Here is a 12,673-nt window from a genome sequence, read left to right as displayed (position 1 = left end):
TACGTCCCTTCTTCTTCCTTGATTACTGATCCCTTCAGTGCAGTCAGCCTTTGACTATCATATGGACATTATGGTCTATGATGCTAAAGATAAGACAAGGACGAATAAGGAGGAGGCAAAACCCTTTTTCATCATGTTCTAGAGCAAAATACTTCAAACTCTTTGAGAGGAGTCTCTGAAAACTCCAGTGTTCAAATATATCATTGGGTACAAAAGGAGATCAAGTAAAAGAATGTGTTTTGTTTGAGATGGTTCAGATACAGTAGTTTTGGGAAATTAGACAGAACCTTAAAAATACCTCAGAATGGTGAAATGTATAGCTCCCTCAACTGAGTGTCTATGAGATCTAACTAAATCATGATAACATAAGCCGTTCTCAAGTTGTCCTTTCATATATGAAGTAAGCACCTGGAGATTCTTTAGTCAGACGTGAGGGGTGGCATCGTGGAGCATGCAGCATGTAATGTATAAATTCCCAATCACATGTCTTCAATGTGTGTGGCTTCACTTTTCCATCTTGAGATATGTGTATTATTTTAGTATTTTTCAGTTTTGCATGTTTTGCAACGTTGTGTTAAAAAAGCCCACCCACTCATGGTGAATCCTCTGGAGGATCTCCAGAGGATCTCCTTAGCCTTTTGAACCTTTCACTCAGACATTTGCGCTCTCACATCCAGTTCCTCCAGATAATATCAGGAGAGTGTATTTCATGTCTGAATTCTATAGGTTTTGGGAAATTATCAAAAGAAGGAAAGTGAACTAAGTTGGTGGAGGGTATGCCTTTTCCAAGCTTTGTTTGAGAGGAGGCCCCAAGGTTCAGACTCAAAGAAGCCCTGCTTGAGAGGAACTCACAGCCACAGGAACATTTATATTTTTATAGTACGTACGTGTGCATATTTGAGTATAGTAATGTGACCTCAGTGAGCCAGTCACCTCAGGTCAGTGCAGATGTGTAAAGTGCTGTGTCGGCCTTTTCAGCGTAAGGACTTTTAAATGAACCTCAGACCAAGGAACGGAGCAGTCGTTTGTTGACTCTCCTTTGTATTATTCAAAACCCAGAGTTTCTTATTGAGCACATATATAATGTGATTTATGTTGAATTTGGTTGTTACTTTAAGCGCCTCCATAACTTCTGCTGTTGGCTATGCATCGATGCTGTGCTGAAGCCTCCTTCACTGAGGCTTAACCAGATCTAATGGAGTTTCCCGGGGCTCCTCTTCAGCCAGCTTTATTTGTCAAGCAGGGCCAGAGTTCAGGCCAGAGCTGGTTCCACTGAGGACTTGACACATCCAGGCATGATGTATTTACAACGCCTCAGTCCGCCTTTTTTATTATTTCCTCTCTACCCATGTGATTATCCTCGATCTCCCCCCTGTTTGTGGTCACACTCCCGGAGGGAACCTTTAATGATGTCTGTTGTGACCACATTCACCTGACATGCTGATTTTTTTTGTTGCTGTTTCCTCTCCATGTTATGTCTTGACTCATCCCCAGTGAGTGATTGCCCATATCCTGGCTTTTTTTATTGTCTCAGGTCCAAGCACATATGAAGCATGTCCTCTAGCATATAGATTTTTTTCTTTACTGGAGATTACCCTGCTGCCTTCAGTGCAGGATCATTATGTAGCATACAAGCTGAGGTCAATTCAAGTTGAAAATATTAGTTTTATAGGTTTGCTACATAACATATTGTATTACTTTGGAAAAACTACGTGGAATTATTATTACATTTTTTTCCCTAGAAGATATTTTACATGACATTGTACAGCATTCTCTACATTCAAACCTGTTTCAGGGGCTTGAAACAAGATGCCATGTTTGTATTTTGCTCCTTGTCATGTAAACCTAGCGTGTTTCTACGACGAACACGTAACAGCGGAAAATATAAACCGCACACTGTCGTGCGTGCATTGGATCCATTTGGATGGTTGCCTCCTGGTCTTTTCCAGTGGCTCGTTCCAGATTGTGAAGAACCAATGTTTGGACTATCATCTAGTGATAGTTTATCAACTGGCCGGCCGTGTGGAGCTGGAACACATGTTTTTGTAAATAGTTTTCTCTGACCAGACCCACATTTTAAACATTAGAAGCACCTCTCAAATATAGATCTTAGTGAGTGAGAGCCTGTTTAGCCTGATTTAAGTGTGATGGAGAAGGATTGTCACGTAGAATTTGTAATTGATTTAAGGTTTGAAGTGTTATTACACAGTCTATGTGTGTGTGTGTGTCTGTATATCTGTTTGTTTAGGTTGGAGGAGCTTGCTAAGGCCTTTCTGGGTGACCCTGAACCAGACGTGCCTCTGTTACTGGGACCAGACATGAGGAAAATCCAATACTGTTTCTCCATGCTGAAGGTAACATTCACTCCAGTGATTTCATGAAACAGGGTTCGTGTGCAGGTCCCTACTGGATAACTCTTTGTGTGTCTATGCTCTCTGTCTGTCCATCCATTATCCATACCGCATATTCTAAAGTGCTGGGGGGATCTTGCTGAGCTTGGTTGAGAAGATGGGAACAACTTGGACAGGGTCAACATACAGAGACAGACATTCAGTGTCACTTACTCGTATTCTCTCTATCTAGAAGATATTTCCTTATATCAGGTCTTACTTCACCTCCTCTTAACAAGCTCAACTATACTAGTATCACAGCGGAGTTCACTACAGGTTGCTATGCTAGCTTATTAAAAAATACTTAGTTCTGTTGGTTAGTTCATAATTGTTCTTACTGTAAAACAGCATCACAAGAAGTCAGCTCAGCAGTGACCAGCTGACCAATCCCTTCTTCTAAACAGCTCCCCCTGCTGTGCTTTCCCGAGAGATACTTCCCTTTTGAATGAACTTATATTACCTATTTGAATGTGCTTACATCCTATTATATCCAGTTGCTGTCTTGTCAGATTGCATGGATGGTAATGCATTTGTATTACTTTACTTTCACAGAAGAAGCTGATGATCGTATCCTCAGGCCTAAGCTTAAAATGACTGTACATCATATGTGTGATGTTATTCATTACCAGTCAGTGAAAACAATCCTTTTGTCCAGACAAAATCTCAGAGATATGTGTTTCTCTGTAGCTTGGCTAGAAAATGACATATTTTAGGATCCACTGATTCCCAGCTTTGTCCAGTGCTGTTGATTTTCCCACGGCCTGACTTGAGTCTAGACACTTGTTGTTTTGCAGTTATGTGTCATCTAATTAGATGCAAGGTGTAATGTTGACAGTAATTGTTGATGCACGTATTTTAAACAGATCTCCTCAACAGTTTTCACGACAGTGTAAAAAGTTAAGTCTACCTGTGTCGGAGTAAACAAACTGTTTATTGACTTTGTACCGAGGAATCGAACAGTGGACAAAGTGTATTTTTTTCGTTTTATTGATGAGTTAATATTGTTTTATAAATAGAAAAATATATGTTAACCCAACATATATAATTCTGGAAGTAAGCTGTTTTCATCCATTATGATAGACATACATAGATGTATCTTTGTTATGAACAAAGGGTTTAGAGAAATTTTTTGTGTTTGTCTGATTAAGAATTTGTAATAATTTGGCAATGATACTCTAGTAATCAGTGTTGTGTTATTTGTTTTGTCGCTTTGCTGCTGATTAAGGTCATTGTGTTTCTGTTTCGTCCAGGTGTATTTAATAGTGCTGGTGTTTTGCATGTTGTCATCAGAATGTTGGTTGAAAAAAAGAGTTCATAAAAGTTTTTGTTTATTTGACAAAGTCTGATTGGTTATAGATTTTATTCAGCATTTCTCTTGCAGAAGCCAATGACCCACTGCTGCTAAAGGAGCGTAGGGAAAACACTGAAGCGCTCCCACTGCTCCTGGGCTACGGTTCGGTTGAAGTTGGAGCCGCCACCAGAAGCAGTTCCAGATCCCACTAGAAAGCCTGTTTATCTCTCCTTCAGTTTGTTATGATCTCCTGTTCAGTTTACATTCCTCTGAGCATCACCCTAATCACACTCCACTGATTCTGTAGGAATTTGGATCTGGTTTAAATTTGATTTCCATCTTCTTTGTTCTCAGTGATGGTTCGTCCTTCCACGCTCAGTCCTCTGCTGGTCCCCTTTTTCAAGCTGATGTTCAAATACCAGAGTGCTCGTGGCAGTTGTATCTTTTCCTTTGTGTGACCTTATATGTGTAGGGTGACCTCCGTCATTTAGCACTGTGTGTACAAAACGTTGTCACGCTGCAGTGATGACATGAGGCGGAAAATGTATCTTCAAACCTGGAAAACGTCAGCCCAAAACTCGAGTATGAGAGTGCCTCCATATATGCCCATTAAAACTTCTGAGACCATCCTCTCTGCTCAGCGGTATCGTTCTTCTCTGTGGTATCTGCTCCACGTGGAAAAAAGAACACTTTAAGATGTTTCCCACCTGTGTGTAAAGATGGAAAATCGCTGAGTTATATTGCAGACAGGGAAAAGAAGGGGATTTATTGAATGTTAATGGAATATCACAGACTTTTGCAGAGCATTACTGTTCAGGGTGGTACCATGCTGCTTTTTCCAGCTTCTGCACATACTTGAGATTTGATGGTTGTTTGGATGTTTTTCCCTAGAGCAAATCCACCTGTAGTTCAAAGCAAGCTGTTCCTGTAAAAGTTATTGAGCAAAGATCTTTGGTAATATTAAGTCCATCATTTGACTAAATGTGAATTTAGCCAAATTTTATTCTTTAAAATATTACAATCTGGTCACACGTACAAGAATGTGAAGCGACCATCAGTTGAACTTCATGCAAGGACATGCTCCAATTTGCTTTACCACAGGAAGCAAATATTTTATTTGTCCTTCCAAATGAACAGATTGGAAGTGAACCAGGAGGCAAAGGTTCACCTCTGATACATTTGCATATGCGACTGGCCAAGAGTGAACGTTTCTTTTATATTTTTCACACAGGAAATGATTCTGGACAAACAGCTTGGCGGGATCAAGCGCAGTGATGGGAAGGCGTCGCCAGCAGCAACAGTGAGTGAAGAAGTAATTCAAGACAACCCCCCCATCAGTTCAACACAGGTGACCAAATTGAAGGAGATGCTGACTCAGCGTGATAATGAAATCAGTATCCTTTGACATCAGGCAAACAACTTCATCAACTTTGATGCTATAGTACAGCTGAAAGTGCTTTGTTTTCTTAGGTTTAATCTGCTGGTCAGATTAGACATTTTGTGAGATAATTAGCATGAAAATCTCTTTCTGCATGCTTATACTGATATAATGGGTAATATAGTTAGTCAGAATGATTACAAGACTGATTACCACCAAATGCGGTGAAAGGAGGCAAAGTAATTTGTTGGGGTGGAATCCATATCAGAGGGTGGATCCAGGATTTTTTTCACCAATTTCCCCAAAGAATCAGATCTATTAGTTTAAGAATTTGGTTGGCAGAGGTTTGCTCTCTTTAAACAATTGTTGGACCAACTTTGATTGGTAACACATAAATTAATTTAATTTTTAACAACTTTAATAACGAATAAGTTATATTAACACATTTACAATTTTACATTTGGAAAATATTGTGTCTCACCAATTTAACGATTTTTCAGAATTGTTTATACATTTTATAGTTTAGTCTATTTTTTTATCACAAGAAACATCAGTAGCTGTCATGAGATCTTTTAAAACAATTGATTAGCTTTTTTAGTCAAGAATTGAACAAATGTGTAAAGGTACATTTTAAAGAAGTAACAGATGCAATGTGTCCTAGTGGAAGCACAGCTCAGCCAACAACCTTCCAAGATGAATGTTGGAGTTAGCAGGGACGAGGAATGCAGTGTGCATTGGATTGAAATGCCACATTAGGGAAAAAATTTAGAAAAATCTACAAAAATAAATGGAGTAGGGTATGGTTCACCTCAAATTTGAGTCTGCACTCACATTTAAATCACACTTACTGCTGAGAAAGGTATTAATTCTAAAGCGCCTGTGTTATTGCATGGTTGGATTACAGCACTTTACACACATGCATTTCAAAGTGCAAGTAATCTTGCATTCAAAGCAAACATGACATTTTGCTTTAATGTGCAAGGTCTTCGTCTAATGACGGCAGTAAATCATAATGACTATTAATCATAATTATGTTTGTTGCATTTGCATATTATATTTCTAATGCCTTTATGGGATCAGCCCATCTAGCTGTGGTCTGTCATTAGATCAGGGCATATTAGTTGGTAAATTGAGACGTCTGGTTGATTATTTAGCCACAAAAACGTTTGTAGATTTTTCCTCTCAGAATGTCATACACTGGTTTTCATGATGTAAATATAATTGTGAAAATTGCTGTAGTGCGTGTTTAAAAGCACATATTTCAGCTCGTAATGCAAACACTCCGGTCACCGCATCGCTTTTATGTTCTTTCACTGTGAAGCTTGTATATAAGGTTGCAGTAGCCTAAACTGGTGGTGGAGGTGGTCTGTCTATAGCATGTAACACTATAGTGTGGGTTGACATCATTTCCACACAGATCTCTGACAACTGCATCACATCATTTCTGACTGAAGTTTTGTATCTGCAAGTTAAATCACATCAACTCCTCTCTGCTAAAACCTTTACTGGGAGCCCTGCTTCTGTTCGGCGGTGCCAGACTGACGCTGGGTCCTCGCTGGGTTAATTATGGGAGAGTCCCCCGTTAAACAAAAGGGAGTATCTCGACCCCCTGTCCCTGTGTGTTCCCATTAATGGCTGACTCCTCACGGGAGTGGGGCAGCTGTTAACACTTAGTGGAGTCTGCTGGGGTGATGGAACATCCACACGCAGGATGGTAGGGCAACATGGAGAATTAACGAGCTCTACTGACTTCAAGGAGTAACATTGAATATGCATTAGTAACGCTGCGTAAAAGCGATTTGCCCAAATTTCACCTCTTAATGAATACATTTCAATTTGAGTACCTTGGACTTAGCTTTGCGGTCGTGACATAAAGAGGCTCGACTGTACTAAGCTGTTCATTTATTTAATTTTAACAACTGGAGTAGAACATAAATGTAAATATTGTCTTATGGCAGTGATGGAAGAAGGACATAAAAATGCAATTTTCAGGTAGAAAAATATAAATGGTCATATTCACAACTAGCTAATTATTCCGTTTTATGTCCTCTTGGCCTGCACGGGCTGTTGAAAGTTTTCAAGAACGGTTTGGCAAATACCAAGTCACAATTGCAGAGTTGATTTGGTGCACAAGGTAACTCACAGTGTGAGGCAAAGAGTTTTCTGGGTTCTCCTAATGACTTAAACCATTGTTCATTGTGGGTTTCTTAGAGAAATAAATGCTTTCAAAAAAATCTACTCAGTTATAATTATACCATAAAACATATTTCTTAACGATACCACAGTTTCCTCTACAGAAAAAAATAAAAAATTCCTTCAGGAATAAAATATTAAGTTTGTTTCATATCTTCTGTCCTCTTTCTAACCTCACAATTTTAAAAGATTCATGTATTCATCTCTTGGTCTGATGAAACACGAATTCAATAAACTTGATATGTAATCATCATCACTGGACCGAATATAGTACTCATGAATATGCAGCTCTGTCACCCATCGAATCACTTGAATCAGCTTTGGAGCTCATCCAGATTGTGAGCCATGGATCCATGGAGAAGTCTGTACAATTTGATGTTGGCAATCAACAGTGCAGGCAATAATTAAGGTCTGCTGCCTGCTGCAATTAGTGTTTACGTGTATGCAAATTAGTGATGATTGAAGGAAACTGCCCAAATCTGTCTTTTTGCAGACAGAAATTGTTGTTTTTTATAACAATCAAATAGTAATTTAAATTGTGTGAAGTATTTTGAGTTTTGATGATTTGAAAATACTGATTATTACTTCTGCGGTAAACCTACTTGTGCTCTGTTGATACTGATGGTGACATTAGCATTGGTATTTGTTACTTTCCTCTTCCGCAGAAGTTATTATTTTTGTTTGCAGCAGTGCACAAAAGCTAGTGGACAGATTGCAATGAATCTTGGTGAAGGGATGTGGTATGGGACAGGGAAGAACCCATTTAATGTTGATGTGGATTCGGAAAAAGGGGTCAGCTCAAGGGATTCCTTTCAACATTGTGAGATAGGGCATTTGGCAACATTTTCTCTGATTGATTATGTGCCAATCTTGAAAAGTTCAGACAAATTTAAAGGATTAATATCAATGAGTGTGTGAAATTTGGTGCAGCTTGATTGAATTTAAGGGGATCATTAGGGCTTGGCAGTGGTATCTGCGCTACTGAATGCCAAAGTGGTCTTTACAACTGGCTTTTGTCTTGTGTTTTCAGATCTCTGTGCATTGTCCAAGTAACTGCCTTGGAGTTGTATGTGTATTTCATCCAAATAAGTGTGGGGATATTTTCTTGGAAACTATATAGAGCACTCAAATTCAGTTGATGTGTTAATGCCATCTGTCGTCTGTCCTTGTAAAATATTAGGTGTTTTTGTAATCACCTCTGTAAAGCCCACTGCTGATGCTGGCCAGAGATCACTGATTACAGCCCTCATGGCCTTTGTCGGTTAAACGTGGACATGTTGATAAGCCCAGCGTTATGAAGTGCTGGAGATGAGGACAGCCCGATACTGCACGTACGACTCAGTGTTGTTTTGAGAGGCAATGGGGGTGGTAGGGTGTATGGCTGCCACACCACAGACATGGATTTGCATTGATAGCTACATCTTGGCTTGGTTACCAAAAACTCTCTTCGGGGAAGGATTGTGTTTTTTGTTGAATGTAAGTAAACATTTGGTGAAGAAGGAGCATGAGCCCATAGAGCTGAGGTCAAGTTGATGGGTCCATTTCTAACTTGTGAGGTCAGAATTCCACCAGAGGGCTTTGAGCATAAATATGTTATTGTACATTATCATATGTATGTATATATATATATATATATATATATATAATGTTTTAGCCAGAAATGACAAATGATGATTATTAGTTTGGTGACAGGCAAAATGGTTTCAGCATCTTTATACATGTAGAATAAAACTCATAAACTCTTAAGTTAAAGTGCCAGCTTTTTCAGCTTTCAGATGTCTTGAGTGTCTCTCAGTGTCTCTCATGTGCTTCTCCATGTGTGTCGCTCCTGTCCCGTGTGTCTCTCTGGCAGCTCCACGGCTGCCTTTTTAACCCAGGGAGAGTTGGTCTCAGTTGTGAAAATCCCCTGTGCCTGGTTCACATGGAGGTGCTCCACCTCCACACTGCACAGCTCCTTAACCCCCCCCCCCCCCCCCTTTTGTTTTTAAGACTGAATTTCTCCTCTTATGCTGAATTTGTAATCTAACATCTTAAGTTGAGGACAATGAGCCATTTGTGGGACCACTACGTTGGACATTATATTGATGTCTGCTTTATTGGACAGTTTCACAGAGAGTGACGAGACGGATGAGAAGGGGAGATTGAATGCACATGAGTTGGACGACAACAGTAGAGAACGTGGCATGTGAAGCAGTCTACAGATCTAATATGCATCCCGAACAAAATAGTCACTGTATACAAATCTAGGGTTGTGTTCAGCATGAATGAAGATATCAGATGCCAGAAATGACAATAATGGAAAAACCTGTTGGACAACAGTCTGAAGTAATGACTTGTATAAAACAATGACATAGGACCTGGCCTCAGTAGGTTATTTGGAACTATGTAGGTTTTCGATTTTGGCAGCGTTATGACGACTGCATAGTTGGTTTGTAATCGTAGTCTCTGGTTCCTTCATGTTATTGTTTCCACTGACATCTTCTTTGTACTGCCTAACAGGAATATAAATTAACTTCTCCAGCTCCTTCAAATCGACATGCATTCATCATCCAAAATAATGACATTCTGACTCTGACTTTTTTCTTTAAGCAAATTATTTGCTGACCACCAAGTTTCTCTTTGGCTATAGCTCAAATGTCTGTGAATCTCATGATAGATCCAGACTCGATGAGCAGACGAATGTGTTGAGTCTAAATTATGGGTTATGATGAGGCCATTAAACACACATCCATCCGTAGTGGAAAAACAGCTGGCAGAAGCCGAATGAATATTGTATGAGGATTGTTTTATATCATGTATATTACGATCAAAACCTAAGGTTACTTTTTCAAAGGCCTGCTTTTTATAGGAATAACTTCAACAAAGCGTTTTTGGTCAAGTTTTTTCTTTGTACAGTTTTTTAATCAAATTCTATTTCTTACAATTCTATTTTCCCCTTTTAGTAGTTCTGGTAGCTAGTCAAATCAGGAGAGGCTTTCATTGAAGAGTTAAAAAACTTTATTGCCATGCACAATAAGAGATGAGTGATTCGATATGTGGTGCAGAGATCCTTTATGGTGTCATATAGGTTATATGGGGTTATGACTGCGAGTTGCAGTAATGCACCTTGACGTTGGTTGCCACCTGCCAATTAACCGAAGAAGAAGATAAAGACTAGACATTGGTGCTGGTTGATGGGATGTACAAAAGGTTGAGGATCTAATGAAATGTGTGGGATTAGTTGGGCTCAATATGGAGGCTGGAGGTGAGTGAAGAGGACGTTTTACAGCAAAGACCTGATTGGCCGATTGAGAGTATGGCAAAATTGGATTAATGTAAACATCCAATAGTCAGCTTATTACATGAGGTGGAGAGAGTGAAAGAGAATGGAGAAATTCACTTATTGAATTTACGCTAATTTTCAACACCAGAAGCCAAAAACCTTTGCCAGCAATGACTTATCCTGTCTATCAGTGTTGGCAGCAGCAGTGCGTTCTGTTATCCGGTAAGTCACTCCACAAGTGGTGCGCTGAGGAATAGCAACCATGCGTCTTTTCGGTAATCAAATTTGAAAGCGCTGAACGAAACTGTGCTCTCTCTTTTGTGTTATTGCCCAAAAAATATGTAAGAGAGTCCAGCTGAAAGCAGTTTGAACAGGAGGCAGTTGATCAAACCGAATGTGGAGCTGGAAGCAAAGTGTATGTGGAGCACAGGAAACGATTATAGTAAATTGTCCTAATGCATGGAGAAGTGAGACGTGTCATGGCAATAAAAGTGTGAACAGTATTTGAGCTGCAATTCTTGTCAGGCTTCTCCTGTAGCCACTCAGTTACTCTCTGTCAGACACGAATGAGCGCCAGACTCAAGAATAGAACCTCATGGGTGGGAGAAGATTTCTTGGAATCTTGGCCCGGTGTCTGCAGCCACCCTGGCTCCTCCTCTTTCCACTGATCCATCACAGACCATGTCATCTCCGTGAGCCTGTAAGGTCAAACGCTGTGTCAGCATCCCACTATTATTAACAGCCCTCAATGAAACCTGTTGTTTGTAGGAAATCGCTATGGGAACCAATGGACCTTCTTACTTTCTTTTGTGCTACCTCCTCCGGTATTAATGCTTGGTGTTATTTAATTGTACACCCTGATTATTGACAGATGAACGACAAGTAGAACCCTTAACTGATGGCCTACAGGTATCCTGGTTAAGATGTTGAAGAAGGAGAAGAAAAAGGCCCAGGATTCTGCTGCTCAGCTTGCTAACATCACCAGTGGCCAGGCCCTGGCTTACCCGAGTGCCTCGAGCGTGACAACACGGCCATTGTCGAGTGAAGGCAGCACAGACTCCATTTCCACCAGCCATGGAGGACGAGCAGTGCAGTACATGAAGAGAGGTACTATACAAAGATTTATCATTGTGTGCTTTTTTGAATTTAAATGATTTAATGCAATTTCTTAAAGGCTCCAGATGGTGCAGTGAGGATGTGGTGGATCACTCAAAACAATACAAAATGTTTGAGCATGACATATTTCGGATATGTGGTGCTGCCATTTGTATTGTTGTGTCTCTCTCTAGGATGTTAACAGATGTTGTTTTTAGGGTATGTGGCCACACAATGAGGATACTGCATTAAAGGGATAGTTCACTCAAAAATGAAACTTCAAGCTCCGGCATTCATATATGACTCAAAAACTACTTCCACCTTGTTTTCAGCCTACATGTTCGCTGATATCTTCCCAAGAGGTGCATTCACAGACCATCAGATGCAGCAACATCTGCTAGCTTTGCCTCTTCCGGTAGTGGACTGTTAGGCTTAAAACATGTTGTAAATGAACTTGCTTTGAATCGAATATGAAAGTCAGGGCTTGTGGACATTTAGATGACACCACACGAGCAGTATGGAGGCATGTTGTGTTTTTTCTGTTGTTTTATTACATCTGAAGTTCCGTTCCAACCCTTCATTTGCATAGTGTTAGATAATGAATGAAGTTCCATTCAAAATGTTGCCTGGCCTTGCATCAGTGCTTCTGTTTTGTATGGGTAAACGTTCAACCTGTTTTCTAAAAGAAACTTGTCTTGGAGTCTTGGCCTGGATATCTGCTGTCTACGCCAGAAACCCCAAAATGCAGTCCTATTAAATATAACCTATTTCGTCGTGGAGCAACACAGGTCCCTCTTTTATTGGACCGGGGTGGTGGCTAACACATGGCCCATATAACTGAAACAATCTGAATGGTCGTATTCTATCTTATTTCATATTTTTTTCCTGCTGCTTCTCTTCATGATTGCATTTAGAAGTTTGGAGACTCTGTGTTTTTTTTTTTTTATCTCACAGCAGAAATATGCCGGCTGTGAACTTTATCGATGGCCTCTCTGTATGGAGTTAGCATCTCCTCACTGTGTTTGGTTTTAGGTAGAGGCTAATACTCCATTGCACTGTGGCTT

At 40.0% G+C, this 12,673-nt stretch overlaps 1 protein-coding gene across 1 annotated transcript in view; it reads left to right on the top strand.

Annotated features, from left to right (window-relative positions):
- Positions 1 to 12,673, top strand: part of kif6 (kinesin family member 6) — a 53,690-nt gene that overhangs the window by 17,308 nt on the left and 23,709 nt on the right. Inside the window, exons 11-13 of the mRNA XM_062396588.1 lie at positions 2,249 to 2,354; positions 4,913 to 5,075; positions 11,424 to 11,621. Of these exons, the coding sequence (XP_062252572.1) occupies positions 2,249 to 2,354; positions 4,913 to 5,075; positions 11,424 to 11,621 (467 nt within the window). The remainder of the gene's footprint in view (positions 1 to 2,248; positions 2,355 to 4,912; positions 5,076 to 11,423; positions 11,622 to 12,673) is intronic.

This window comes from Platichthys flesus, chromosome 10, assembly GCF_949316205.1.
Source record: "Platichthys flesus chromosome 10, fPlaFle2.1, whole genome shotgun sequence".
NCBI lineage: Eukaryota > Metazoa > Chordata > Actinopteri > Pleuronectiformes > Pleuronectidae > Platichthys > Platichthys flesus.
This window is presented reverse-complemented; position numbering and strand designations above follow the sequence as displayed.